Source organism: Naegleria fowleri (assembly GCF_008403515.1).
Source record: "Naegleria fowleri strain ATCC 30894 chromosome Unknown tig60, whole genome shotgun sequence".
NCBI classification, from domain to species: Eukaryota; Heterolobosea; class Eutetramitea; order Acrasida; family Naegleriidae; genus Naegleria; species Naegleria fowleri.
In genome coordinates, this window is record NW_025407992.1 from 427,802 (window position 1) to 442,877 (window position 15,076).

Genomic DNA, 15,076 nt, shown 5'->3' on the forward strand with positions numbered 1-15,076 from the left:
AATAAGGCGTAGCAGCTCAAATACATTTATGTGCATCACACTCAGGCAAATTAAATTATTTGCCTAATTTCCAGAAAAACTGCTGCATAATCACTAGCAATTTCCTACCGAACGTTCATCAAAAGAAGAATTCATTTCCTTTTTGAGCTCAATGGAGGTCATGATTTTCTGATAACTCTCTGTGAACATGAATCTTGAAAAGGTATCACTCAAATTCAAAATGATATTCGAATGCATTTCTTCGATCAATTCTTGAATTTGTGTTTGGAGAGAGGAAGTTGTCTCTGAATATTCCTTCTTTTGTAAACGAGAAAAGACAGAATTGAATTTGTGTTGGATGTGAGAAGGAAAGTTGAGCTCCATCGAAGCGTTGGCATCCAAATGATCGAATTTCCATTGTGAAAATTCCTTTTCAATTAATTCCCATGAAGAGCTTGTTTTCAAGGAACAGTCTGAAGCGTTTCCTGTCGTCATGTTGTTCATTTGATTCATGAATTTTTTCATTCCATTCAACTTTTTCCAGAAAATTACATTTTCTAATGAGAATTCCAATTTTGCATATTGTTCAAATATTTTGCACAAGGTGGAGTTCGATAAAATTTCTTTCAATTCTTCGCTCACACCATCATCACCATTATTGGCTCCAGATTCAGAAGTTGTCTCACCATTGACGTTTCTGTTCGTTTTTCTTGACTTCCAATATTTGACAGCTGTCACAACCGATGCATGACCTCCAAATGCTGCCGCAAAGAACAAAATATTCAACACATCAAACGCCAACTGCACTCCCTCTTCTGATTGAACATTTCTCACCGTTCGATCTATAATCCTTGATAATCCAAGTCCATACGAAATCACAAAACACGCAACTCCCAACATGAAATAAATGAATTCCACTCGAAAGGATAATGCATCATTGGTACTAAAATAATTCTTAATATCCAACAAGAGAGAATCCATGGAGAGTTGCTTTTTGAAATTTGGTTTCGTGTCACTTTTAGAAAGCATTAAATTCGTTTCATCGGTAATTTGTGTGAAATACTTCTCAAAAATGACATCCACAACAAACACCACCAAAACAAGTAGAGAAACAAAAAGGACAAATCCCAACAGTGAACCTGCCATAATTTTTGTATACTCTGTACTTGTGATATTTTCAGTTTCATTTAAACTAATAAAAATCACAAAATATCCAACAATCAGAATGGCTAAGAAGAGATTCACAGCCATTTGCATTCCCTTACTTGTCATTCTCTTTAAGATTCTAAACTTTTTCATGGATGGTTGGGAATTATTCTCATCGTTTGGATCCATTTCCATGATCATGGAAGAAGAAGATTCATTTCGATTCATTAAAATGGCATCCCGAGAACCTAAATTGGAAATCTTTGAAATCAGTTCCATAATTTCATAAAAGTATCTAAAGAGTAAAAATCTCACCACTAAAAGAAAATAATTGAGAAATGCCAATGCAAAAAAAGTGGTCGAGATCATGGTCGAAACTTCTTTGACAACATTATTGACAAGTAATGTTTCCGAGTCCTTTGTGAAATACCCAGATATGAAAATGGCATTTGCGACAATATAGGAAAATAGTAATTCTATAATCAAAGAACTCAATGAAAAGAATGGAAGAATCCATCGACTTTTCATTGGATTCTTTTTGCATGTCATGATGGAAAGTAGAAGGATGAATGAAATAAGGATCATCAATAGAGAACCGACAATAATTTGGGCAATCATTAATGACATATCCCTTTCATAGAGAAATGAAGTGTCATCGAGTTCTACAAATGCAGAAAAAGTTGTGGTGTGATTACATTGACAGGTGACAGTTCTTGTGTTCAGTACTTTCGTGACACATCCGTTCGTTTCCCATGTGAAAGATGTTTCATTCCAATATCTACAAACAATTCTAAAATTTGTAGAATTAATAATTTGTGTCATTACATCCTGGGCTTCCACTGGAATTGCAATTTCGATTATTAATGGATTTTTCAAATCACGAACAGGAAGAAATGCCCTATTTTGGATGTATTTGAGTTCGAAAGGGAAATTCAAATTCACACGTTGAATAACATTTAACATGGAAGTTGCATTTGAGAGTAAAGTCAACAATTGTTGTTGTAGCTCATTGGTTTGATTCGAAAATTGAATCCAATGTGTCGTTGAATCTCGATCCCATGAATAGACACGTTTCACTTTTTCTAAATTTCCAAACGTCATGACAGCTACAGACACATTGTTGGAATTCCAATTTCTTAATTCGAAAGGAGTTGAAATTATTCCACCTTGATTTGGAATTTGTAATTCTTCCTCTCTTTCATTTCCAAAAATGGTCGCATTTAAATTTCGTTTCACATGAATTTGAAACGACGCACTTGTCCACTGAATTAAATGTTCAGAAAGACTTGTTGAAGAACCCACAATCATCAAATGTTCAAACAAGACATTGGTTTCCATGAGAGAAGGTGTGAAATTTCGAAATGAAAAACAATTTGAAAAGACTGAAAGAATGTTTTGAGCGGTCATTTCCATTGTGGACAAATCTTTCATGTCCATGAATAAGGATGAACTGGCAACCAATTCACTCGAAACATTGGTCAAAAATGATGAAATTCTTCTGATCACCGAGGTCGATAAATAATCTTCTCTGGTTGAGGAGATGACGTCCAAAGCAGTGACAATGATGGATGTCTCTGACAGGTCTGACACATTTCTTACTGATCTACTTGTCAAAGCTTGTGTGAGAACAGAGAGAGTATTCACCATGTTGGATGCGTTCGAATAGGTTTCTGGATTTAAAGCAAGAGCTGCAACTTCTTTTAGAGGAATGGTTCGAAGCGTACTTTCTGACATTAAATCTTCAAAATTCACAATTTGCAATTTGTTTCGAGTTTGAACACTTCCTAAAAAAGCTCCTTCGAACTTGACTGAAAATTCAGCTGAATAATTACCATTCGAAACAAATTTCCACTTCAATGGCTCATTCTTTGTGAGATTGGAAGAAACCATTTCAATCATTCGGTTTGTTGTTAACGTTTCCTTATAAAGTAAAACAGAAAAAGTGACACTTCCTGAATCGTAGTAATATTTAAAATCTTCATCATCAATGGCAAATCTAACAGATACCGTTGAACCAGTAAAGGACATGCTGGTTTCAAACCAAGCATTCATTTTCTTCAATTTCAAAATGGAACAATTCGGTCCAGTCCATCCATCTTTACAAAATTGTGTCATCTTTCGAATTCTTTCAAAATCTTGTTCAACCAAATAAAGAGAATTTGGATCTGTTGGGTCGCCAATGATCGAGAATGGAGACACTGATTGGGTTAAAGCATTTGAAGGTTCGTATTCTCCAATGGGTGAAAAGGAACGTTGTCCATTTCCTGCTACTGTGGTCACAATTCCTGTTTTTGCAGAAATTTTTCGAATTCTTGCATTTCCATAATCGGAAATGTATAAATCATCAACAGGTGACATGTAGAGAGAAGAAATTTGAGAAGAAAATTGTGCATTCAGTGCCGATCCCTCATCTCCTCCAAAACCAATCGTTTCATTTCCTGCCACTCTCACAATCGTTCCATTTTGAATAAAAATCTTTCGAATCACTCCCAAACTGGCCACAAGTAAATTTCCTTCCAAATCAAACGCTATGGCTTGTGGAGACATGAAAGCATTCAATGCCAATCCACCATCTCCAGAATTTGATGTCACATTCAATCGTGGCACTCCAGCCACTCTCACAATGGTTCCATTTGTCAGAATTTTTCGAATAATATTTACATAAGAATCCACAAAATAGACTTCTCCAATGACATTCTTGTAAATACCATCTCTATTATTAGAATCAAATGAAGAATTGGGAGAAGTATTTGAAAAATTCGAATGGACGACCAAAAGACTTTTCGGATTCACTCTTGCATGAATGGCCAAACCTCCATCTCCATCATAAGACAGAGAATTATCTTTCGATCCTGCCACTCCTATCAGTGATCCATCTTTCAAGTTCCATTTCATGATTACCGATTGAGATCGATCTGACAAGTAGAGTGCATGAACTTGTCCAGTACTTTCATTCACACTTGGAGCCATGGACGAAATTGCATCGAGAGGATGAGCCGAATTGCTCGTCATCATTGTTGGAACAATTTCACTGGTATTAAATACTCCTGGAATGGTATTTCCAGCCACTGTGATGACTTTTCCATTGTTTTGTAATTTTCGAATGATGTAATGATTCGTGTCAGCAATGTACATTTCGTTGGAAATGAAAGCAAGGGCGGAAGGTGTTTTTAAAACGATTTCACTTCCATTGACATTTTCTCCGATAAAAGCTGTTCTTTGACATTTACCAGCAATGATCGATGGTTCAATTCCAGGCAAAATTGAAAATGCCTTTACAAGATTGGACGACACGTCAGAAACATAGACACTTCCTAATTTGGAATTGACAGCAAGACCACCAGGTTGTTCAAAATAGGCACTTCCATAAACTGTTTGGAGATTTACAAACCCAGGTGAACTCAACTTTTTCACTTCCTTTGCATTATGATCCAAAATGTACAGTTCAGAACCATTGAGTGCAATTTGTGTTGGAAAATTCAACCCTCCTCCAGAGAACGTTAATGTCGAGATGGTCATTGGATTTGAATTCAATGAAATCATTCGGATTTTGTTGGCTGCACTTTCTGCAACATATAAAATCGACTCGTCTTTGGAGAGTGCCAAACCTTGTGGTTGATCGAGACGACAATCAAAAGCTAAGGTGCAATTAATGGTTTTGCCTGTATCGTTTCCTGCGATGGTTGTGATCATTCCTGTTGATAAATCGACTCTTCTCACTCTTCCATTAAAAGTATCAGAAATGAATAATGTTTTTCCATTTTGAGTAATTACCAAATACATGCTATTATTAAACAAGGCATTAAGAGCCATTCCACCATCACCACCATAACCTTCCACTCCACACGTTCCAGCCACGGTTGAAATCAAACTACTCTGAGAATTCACCATTCTCACACAATGATTTCCCGAATCGGAAATAAACACATCGGAATTCACAGGATTCTCAATAGCATGAACAGGTCGTCTCAACCTTGCCAATGTAGCAACCGTTCCATCCGGATCGAAACCTTCCTCTCCAGTTCCTGCAATAGTGGAAATAATATTCACATTGACATTTGAAGGATGTCGAGAAATTTTTCGAATCAAGTGATCGTAGGTGGCAGTCACGTACAATCGAGTGGCGTTCAAATTCAAAGATAAACTTTTTGGAAATGTCAGACATGAAAAATACGAGTCAAGTTGAGTGGAATCTCCAAATGGATTGGCCACAGGAGAGGAAGAGCTTCCAACGAGAGTGGAGATGTTGTAAAGAGGTTTTGGAGGTGCTGCCAAGACTGAGGAAAAAAAGATCCATGTGATGCCACTTGTCGTCATCATGAAGCACAGGATGAAAAGAACCAACAAAAGTAATGAAACATGATGCGTCCATGAAGAGCTTGTGAACACAACACATTTGAGAGGTGAAGAATTCATCTTTTGGGTCAGAGAAATCTAGGATGATTTAGATTTGTTTTTTTAAAGAGAAAGAGAGGAAGGATACATGTACATGGACACTCCAAATGTTGTTGTTGTTGTTGTTGATCTTGTCGCAGTGTGTTCTTCTCCTCCTTCTGGATGGTAATGGATGGAATTTTTTTGTGGGTATTGACATGTTGTTTCCATGTTGTTGGACATTTCCAAGTTGGTTCAAAGGGCGTGAATTACGACCAACTTGCTCGAAGGTTGTGGTTGGTCCGTTTTCAAGATCCAATCAAAACATGTCGCATCTCTCCAGAATTGATTAAAAAATCATTTTTTGAGAGTTTAAAAAGTCATTTCTTGAGATTTTGTCATCACATGAAGGAGCAACAACATGAAAGTCACTGTATAAATTTTGCTTACATCCAAATATTTGAAAACTTGTCACCATGATCTTGATGTTTATTCGAATGAAGATGTCGTAATAATAAACATGTGATTTTACCATCTTCAGAATCTATTTGAAGACTCTCAGTAATGGAATCACTTGCTCTTCTTCACAAAGAGTCAATTCTTGACCAATTCACAGATTTCAACACACAATACAATTTTTCTTCCCAAAAAGAGTCCCTCTTTCTGAATACTCTTTATACACAAAATTGACCTTTTCTGTTAATAAGTGAAATTGAATATTCACTGTTTGAGTTCGCATCTCTCGTTCATCGTACTGGCGATATGAATTGGCTTCAAACACATAATCTTGTAAAATGGTGACTGAAATATAATCCAAAGATTCATTTTGAATGTGTCGAACTTGAATAGGACCTATGTTTTTCGAGAAGGAACTGGAAGTTGCAATTAATGCCTGATAGAGTCGTTTTAAAAGTTTCACTTGAGTAGGGTAAGGTAAATTAAAAAAGCTTAATCGTTTGGTCATGTAACGAATATCTTTGGTCATTAATAAATTATATAGTGAATATCTGTTTTGAAATAATTGTGTGAAATGTTGAGAAAATTCCTCATGTCCCATTTTACATGAAATAATGTGATGAATTAAATCTAATAATTTTAGAGAGGCATTTGGTGTTGAAGAAGAAATGTTCGAGGAGGTGTTCGATCTATTCTCGACATTGGTTTGTTCGTGCAGCAACAGGTTGGTTTCGTCACTGCTCATCGAATGATCCAACTTGAGACATCGATTGGAATTTTTCATAATATACATGAGACATTCCAATAAGGAATTATTGATCTGTTCTCGACTTGCATTTTTGGTCATGCTCACAAAGCCATATTTTTTGACAGGCATTATGATCAAAGATGGATCTGTGTCTTGAGACGATCGAGAAGGTGTTTCGTGATCCATCTTTTTTCCAAATTCTTTGTTTTCGAATGTGAAATGATCATCCAACACCACACAAGTAATTTGTGCACCTTGTGGCATGGATTCAAAAGAGTCAATTCGCTCAGGTTTTAAAAAGATGAATCCTTCCAATCGATTAAAATCATCCACAGCAACACTTGTCTTTTTTTCACACAACAATGGAAAGAAAATCACTCGAAATCGATCCTGTTTAAAAATCATGTGTCTTTCAATTCTCTCAAATACGTGAATTTGACTCGAAGAAAAATTCACATTTTTCAGAGTTTCTCCATCATTGAGATTAGATGTGTCGAAATGATTCGCATCACCATGCGATGGATAGTATCCATAATATCCATAGTTTGAATAGGCTTCATTGATTTTTTCTTTTTTCAATTTTTCAATTTCTTCCAAAGTGAGAGTAGGCACGAGTCCGCATGAACAACCCAATTGTTGACGAACAAAGCTTTCGAGTTGATCTTTGTGATGGGAAACAATGCCAATTTCATAGACAGGTCGGATGTAGTATTGTTTCAGTTTTTCAATCATTCGAAAAAAGAAGGAAGACACACGTTGTAGTGGATAGATTTCTGCCGTTTCCATAAAGCCAAAGACATGATGAAAAATGTCTTGGAATTCATAGGTGTCTTGAATGAGAGGAGTGGTTTTGCCCATTTTTTTGTGAATGGAATGGGATGAAATGGTTCCGAGTTCAGTTGTGTGACGTTTCATGCAAAATGACGTTTTCTGCAAGTTCACAACAAGCGTTTGGTGTTCATTATCCAAGAGGATCTCAGCACACCCCAGCATAAGCCCAGCGTGTAGTGTGGTGTGTGACACAATTTTGATTGTCATTCAAGTGTTGTATAATAATAATTCGATTGAAATATCAACACATACAAATTATGTAAAAGCAAAATTGTTATTGTTTTTAAATATTTTATTATTTTTGAAAATATAAACGCGTTTATATTGGGAAGACAAGAAAAAGGGGAGGATGTGTGTTTAGTAGTCGTAGTCTATAAAACGATTAGAGAGAAGAGGTTTGGATAGAGATGTGTAAGAAGAGGAAAGACGAGATGCCTCAATGAATTTAGAACATACCTCCACCCATTCCGCCCATACCACCCATTGGAACTTCAGTTTCCTTCTTTGGAGCAAGAACGACCATGGCTTCAGTAGTAGTCATCAATGAGGCAACAGAAGCAGCATCAACCAATGCAGTCTTGACAACCTTAGTTGGGTCAATAATACCAGCTTCAAACATGTTAACATATCTGTTGGTGGCAGCATCATAACCTTGTGCTGGGTCGTTGAACTTCATGACATGTTCAGAAATGACGGCACCCTCCAAACCAGCGTTTTGAGCAATCATCTTGAGTGGCATACGGATGGCATTTTGAACAATCTTAACGCCGACCTTTTGATCTTCGTTTGGCAATTCGGCAATCAATGAGTCCAAGGTCTTGGAAGCAAAAGTCAAAGCAGTACCACCTCCAGCAACAATACCTTCAGCGACAGCAGCCTTAGTGGCGTTCAAAGCATCGGTCACACGATCCTTCTTTTCACCAACTTCGACATCGGAAGAACCACCAATCTTCAAAATGGCAACACCACCTGACAACTTGCCCAATCGTTCTCTGAGCTTTTCAGCTTCAAAGGTGGAAACATCTTCTCGTTGTAATTGTTCACGGATTGAGTCACATCTTTCAGCAATGGCCTCCTTGCTACCATTACCGTTCATGATGACAGTTTCATCCTTTGTGACTGTGACCTTTTCGGCACTACCGTACCATTCAATTTCTGGATTCTCAATTTTCATTCCCAAATCCTTGCTGACCAAGACAGAACCAGTCAAGACGGCAATATCTTGCAAATTGTTCTTTCTGTGATCTCCGAAACCTGGAGCCTTGACAGCACACACGAGAGAACCGGCCTTGATTCTGTTCAAAATCAATGTATTCAAAGCTTCAGCCTCAACATCTTCAGCAATAATCAACAATGGTCTCTTGTTGTTGAGAGCATATTGCAATGGCTTGATGATATCGACAATGGATGAAATCTTGGAATCGTAGACGAGAATGACTGGCTTTTCCAAAACACAAGTTTGAGTCTTGGTCTCAGTCATAAAGTATGGTGAAATGTATCCCCTATCAAATCTCATACCTTCCACAATTTCCAATTGGTTATCCAAAGTATGACCATCTTCAACAGTAATGACACCTTCTTGTCCGACCTTTTCCATAGCATTGGCAATCAATTCACCGATATCTCTATCACCGTTTGCTGAAATTGTGGCAACTTGAGTAATTTCCTCCTTTGAAGTGATTTCCTTTGTTTGTTGTTTGAGACTTTCAATGACACGTCTCACAGCCAAATCAATACCTCTCTTCAAGTCCATTGGATTCATTCCGGAAGCAGCAGCCTTACAACCTTCGGAGAAGATGGCATAAGTTAAAACAGTTGCAGTGGTGGTACCATCTCCGGCAGCATCGTTGGCCTTACTGGCAACATCTTTAATGAGTTGAGCACCGAGATTTTCCATATTATCTTCCAATTCAATATGTTTGGCTACAGTAACACCGTCCTTTGTAATCTTTGGAGAACCATAGGATTGTTGCAACACGACATTTCTACCCTTTGGACCCAATGTGGTAGCAACAGCCTTGAACAACTTTTCAACACCGGCCAACAATTTTCTTCGTCCGTTATCAGAGTAGTAAATCTCCTTTGCATTACTGGCATTTCTGCTCTGATTGGACAACAATTGAATCACGGCTCTATGATTAATTCTCTTGGAAGCGAGAGGCTTGAACATGGTGTGCGAGAATGAAGAGAATCTCGTTGTTGTTGTTGTTATGATGGTGGTGGTGATTGATATTTTTTTTCAACTCAAAATTTTTTTCAACGCAATTTGTTGTGTGGATTCAATCAAAATTTGTGATACTCTCTCTCTCGCTCTCGGAATTCGTCGTCCCATTCCGATGATGAGGAATGAATGGATGAATCAAGGAAAGAGAGAGCAGACAGGAAGAATCATCAAAAACATGTTTCACTGCTACATACCCGAGAATGGGAATGTACGGAAGAAGATGCCACAACAACCATATTGTTCATCAAAGGTTTTTTTAAACACAAAGAGAACAAAAAAGAAAAATCAATTTCCGAGAGATCACCGAAGAGAGTTGAAGTATTCTTCTTCTTCTTCTGTTGTGATCAGAGAGTCGAATGACGACTTGTGTGTGGACAGCGCTGTCTCGAGAGGTCAAAAAATGTCAATGACCTCATCATCATTGACGTTTGCATTATCCAAAGTGAATAATTGGAAAAAACATTTTCACAGAGAAGACTGTGCAGACGTCGACGACGACCACGACGACAACATGTTATTGATGAATTTAGTCGATGGATCATTTGGATGATGAAACAATTTGAAAAGAGAGAAAAAAGTCTCTAGACTTACTCCCCGTAAGGAATCCATATTGTCATCATCATCGTCGTCGTCCTCATTGACTCGCGCTCTTCGAATTGTGTTTTGAATCATTTCGGAATCTTTGTTGAAGAGAACATTGAATCACATTCATTACTAATTCGTAATTTTATTGTTGTTGTGAGTCAATTTGAGAAGATTACACAAGTAATTTATTAGATTCTAATTAGATTCAATTATTTATTGTAGAAGAATCACACACAGTTTTTACAAATTGATCCATTCCATGATTCATCATTCTCAACAATATAACTCACTCAATTCTTCTTCATTGTAAATATTCCCTCTCCAAAAACCAACAACAAACTCGAGAATTTCACATACAACTACCAAAAATGGAAAATCTTCTCAATCACCAATGGTTTGCATGTGGATTCAATAATTATCATCAAATTGATGACTACTCTCCAAGAACCTTTCACAATACAGCCTCAACTTCTCAATTCCGACAGGACCATTTCTCGTTTCGAAAAGTTTGTTTCGAACCGTTTTCACACTCTTCTCATTCAGATTCTTTTGAATTGAATCACTCATTGAGTGAAGATCACAACACGACAAGAAATGGACAACAAGTGTCATCATTGCTCTCATTGGCGACTCAAGATCGACAGGATCGAATTCAATTATTTTATGGAGAATTTATTGAGACAGTTTGTGGTGGAAGTTTTCACACAGTGATCAAAACAAATTTTCATCGAGTTTTTATTTTGGGAGCTCCTTGTTCGGATTTTTCGGAACAAGATTTTGCAATACTCGAAGAAGAAGAAAAAGAAATTGGATATGATGCAAATTTGATGCCTTCAAGAGCACTCTTTGAAAATTCCAAAATTGGAGATGTGTCAAATGCCACCTTATTACAAACCACCGATGACACTCATACAGATACTTTTGAAAGAGGTAGTACTACCTTATCATCAACAGCCACTACTATTACATCTGCTTTCGATCAAGCACGAGATGACTCGGAATTGAACGATCCTTCTTCTTCTTCCGAATCTTCAACTCCCAATCACCTACTTTCCAAAAAACGAACTTTTTGTGAAATTTCCAAACATCCCTTACTTCGACATTCCACCATTTCACACATTGCTTGTGGAAGAGAACATACAATTTTAGTTACCTTGTGTGGAAATGTTTTTTCACTTGGATCGAATTCACATGGACAATGTGGAGTGAAAGGAATGAAAACCTTACGAGGAGAAACAAGTATATTTTCATTGCGAGTGAAACAATTGACCAAAGTTGATTTCTCACATCTCTTTGAAAGAAACCATCCTGAAGATGATCATCCTCACCATTTGAGAAAGAATCTTACACATTCTGCCGTACGCACAAATCATCATTTGAAATTTTCCATGATTGGTTGTGGACAACGATTTACCATTCTTGTGCAAGAAAATGGTTTGGAAATGATTGTTTTTGGAGATAATACGTATGGACAATTAATGTTAAATTCTAATCCAAATTCCTCCAGTAATAGTGACACGAGTCCATCGAATGCTTCCATTTTCGTTCCACAAGTGGTGAATTTTCGAGAATTACTAAATGCCACTCATCACAACCATCATGACAACGCATTTAGAACGAACAATGATTGTGGAGAAAAAATTGTAAAATTGGCAGTAGGAGGTTTTCACACCATTATTCTCACTTCACATCATCACATTTATGTTTCAGGAAGAAACTATGAAGGTCAACTTGGATTAGGACCATCCTGCAACAATTCTTATGTTTCCTCTCTTTTACATTTTCAAAAATTGACCTATTTCGAAGAGAGACACATTCGAATCGAATCGATCAGTTGTGGTGAAAAACATTCTGTTTTTTTAGCATCGAATGGAAATGTCTACGCTTGTGGATCGAATTATAAGGGACAAACAGGAATTCATTACAATTCTGTGGCGAGCACTGAATGTTTATTGAAAGTTTCTCATTCATTAAGTTCCTCTCCGGTCCTGCCCTCAAGATTAGAAAATTCATCAGAAACATTTTCAGCATCTTCTCTCAATCACTATCATCAATATATTCATGAACCTCAATTATTATTATTTTTTGTGGAGAAGGGAATGAAAGTGAAGGCGGTGAGTTGTGGAGCATTTCATACGTGGTTTCATGGTGAGAATGGAGAGTCGTATTCGTGTGGAAGTAATGAGGAAGGTCAATTGGGAAGTGGTTCACAGGTTCGATGTCAATTGATTCCTGTGAAATTTAATGTGAATCGAGTGCAGTGTCACAAGGACGATAATCACCTGAAGAGGAGAATGAGTCTCATGATGAGGTCGACCACCAGTGAAGATCACGACATTAATAGCAGCAGCAGTGAGGATGATGAAGAGAGCACCAATCGTATGATGAATCGAATGGAATTGGAAGAACCAATTTCGAAAAAGAAGAGAAAAGATAGAACTAGGGCTGTTGCTCATCATGACTCTTTTTCACATTTTCAAATTCTTTCCAGTTGCAATAGTTATTGCTCCTTCTTGAATGCCTTCACGAGCAATCCAAGATTGGTACATTTTTTCAAGTGCCTCAGACAGCATGTGGTGACCAGTGAGTGCAACTGCTGTATGAAGAGCACTGATTCCGCAGCCTCAATAAGTCATGGGCGTTTCTGTGAGTGTGCCTTACTGCTGGACACCATCCACAACAACAAAATCCTGTCATTGAGCGATATTAATATTATTTCAGTATCATCCAGCAATAACAAGCACTAATTGTTTTTTGATGACACTCACATTTGGAACAACATATACCTTCATCATCTTGGAAAGAGCACATTTCCAAACATTGTCAACTTGGAACACCATTAAACAACATGCACGTTTGTTGTTAATTACAAAATGATTGTCGTTGTTGACGAACAATTTTATGTGAATGAATTTCAATAAATTATTAAAAAGAAGGGATGAATTCTTGTACAAAATAAATCAAGTGAAAATGATCAATTCAAAAACGTGTAGCTTATTCAAAGCTTTGGAAGACTTGAGATCTACGAGCAATGGATGGACCCATCTCATCGTATTGAGCCTTTGTGTAACAAACTCTCTTAAATTCAGCCATAGTACCCAACATGGAACCACCAAACCAAACAGCAAAACGTTGGTGTGAGTGAGCAATAACGTTACATTCTAATGGCTTTGGTTTCTCTTTACCAGATGAGGTCATTGAGACAGCCTTTTCATAACGATCATCCAATTTCTTCTTCAAGTCACGTTGCAAACGTCTGTCAAAATGTTCAAACATGGTAGAACCACCGGAAAGGACAATATTCCTGTACAACACTCTACGAGCATCAATTGGTGAAGATTGAATGCAGTGGTCAACAACATCAGGGAGAGGTGTACTGAAGTCAGCAGAGAAAATTTCTGGATTGAAGAAGACTTCAGGAGCCAAGAATCTCTCATAGGCAACATCAATTTCCCATTTACCATACTTCTTATTTTCTTGTGAATATTTGAGAATGTTTTCAGCTGGGTTTGTGTCAAACTTGTTAAACTCCTTTGCCAAATCAGAGCATACGTAACAATGTTGTTCCTTGATCTTTTGAACAGCCAACTTGATGTCTTCGGAAGGAATGTTCTTTTCACGGTCCATGATGAAACGCATCAAGAACTCGGTGACATCTCTACCGGCCAATGGAATGTGCTTAATACTAGAACCAATGACATAACCATCTACAACAGGAATGACGTGAGTAACACCATCACCAGAGTCAATGACAGTACCAGACAAAGTACCACCCAAACCAAGCTTCTTTGACTTGGAAGATGTCCATGATGCACACAAAGCCAAAACAGCTTGAACGGCAATGTACAATCCGGACACGTTGAATGTTTCGAACATGATTTCAGCAGTATATTCACGGTTTTCTGGAGGATTGAGAGGAGGTTCTGTTAACATCAAGTAGTGATCCTCAGGCTCACACTTCAAATAGTTGAAGAAGCATTGTTCCCACAACATTTCCATCTTGCTCCAATCTTCGATCAAACCGTGTCTCATTGGATAAACCAAGTCATAGTTTCCTCCTTGCTTTTCTTGTGCTTCGTATCCAATGTAAAAGTCCAAATCCTCCAGACCTTTATCAAGAGATTTTGGATTGTGTGAAATACAGGTTGGGATGATGTAGTTTGGCTCACTATTACCTGCATAGCCCATCTTGGTAAAACCAGTACCATTGTCAATGACGAGGACTGGGTTTTGTCTGGCAATCACGTCGTTTGAGTAGCTCATTGTGGTGGTCTGAGTGAGAGTTATTGTTGATTTGACAATAATGGTGGTGTTGTCGGTAGTGACGATATGATGGTTGAGAATGATAGCAATGATGATGATGATAACAATAACAACAGAGACAATGATAAATAATAGTGATATGGTAACATAATGGTAATCATTGAATTCAATGAGAGAGTGTGTTGGATTGATGAGGTAATGATGATGATGACGTGGATGGTTGTTTTCCCAAAGAGTCAATACCAAGATTAATAGAGGTGGTGGATACACCAGAGTGTGTTTCCCACAAACAAACACATGATCATCCAGCAAACATTATATTGTTGTGATTATCATTAATCCGGCAGAGGCCGAGATCATCATCATCATCAAAAAATACCATCAGGATTTGTAAACACAGCAAGGTCCATCAAGACGATCGTTTTTCATTCAATATTATTGTAGGCATATATTCATCAAGAAAACACACA

The 15,076-nt window shown here is 37.5% G+C and overlaps 5 protein-coding genes across 5 annotated transcripts; 1 reads left to right on the forward strand and 4 right to left on the reverse strand.

Annotated features, from left to right (window-relative positions):
- Positions 1 to 93: 93 nt before the first annotated feature.
- FDP41_008291 (uncharacterized protein) lies at positions 94 to 5,442 on the reverse strand (the record flags this gene model as incomplete). Its single annotated transcript, XM_044712129.1, has 1 exon — positions 94 to 5,442. The coding sequence occupies one exon, from the start codon at positions 5,440 to 5,442 to the stop codon at positions 94 to 96; it is 5,349 nt and encodes a 1,782-aa protein (XP_044558300.1).
- A 676-nt stretch (positions 5,443 to 6,118) lies between these two features.
- On the reverse strand, positions 6,119 to 7,561 carry FDP41_008292 (uncharacterized protein; the record flags this gene model as incomplete). Its single annotated transcript, XM_044712130.1, has 1 exon — positions 6,119 to 7,561. One exon carries the CDS (start codon positions 7,559 to 7,561, stop codon positions 6,119 to 6,121), a length of 1,443 nt encoding a protein of 480 aa, XP_044558301.1.
- Positions 7,562 to 7,891: 330 nt separating this feature from the next.
- Positions 7,892 to 9,704, reverse strand: FDP41_008293 (uncharacterized protein; the record flags this gene model as incomplete). Its single annotated transcript, XM_044712131.1, has 2 exons — positions 7,892 to 7,905; positions 7,991 to 9,704. 2 exons carry the CDS (start codon positions 9,702 to 9,704, stop codon positions 7,892 to 7,894), a joined length of 1,728 nt encoding a protein of 575 aa, XP_044558302.1.
- A 1,007-nt stretch (positions 9,705 to 10,711) lies between these two features.
- Positions 10,712 to 13,090, forward strand: FDP41_008294 (uncharacterized protein; the record flags this gene model as incomplete). Its single annotated transcript, XM_044712132.1, has 1 exon — positions 10,712 to 13,090. One exon carries the CDS (start codon positions 10,712 to 10,714, stop codon positions 13,088 to 13,090), a length of 2,379 nt encoding a protein of 792 aa, XP_044558303.1.
- A 247-nt stretch (positions 13,091 to 13,337) lies between these two features.
- Positions 13,338 to 14,606, reverse strand: FDP41_008295 (uncharacterized protein; the record flags this gene model as incomplete). The annotated part of the gene is made up of 1 exon (XM_044712133.1): positions 13,338 to 14,606. The coding sequence occupies one exon, from the start codon at positions 14,604 to 14,606 to the stop codon at positions 13,338 to 13,340; it is 1,269 nt and encodes a 422-aa protein (XP_044558304.1).
- Between the last annotated feature and the right edge of the window lie 470 nt (positions 14,607 to 15,076).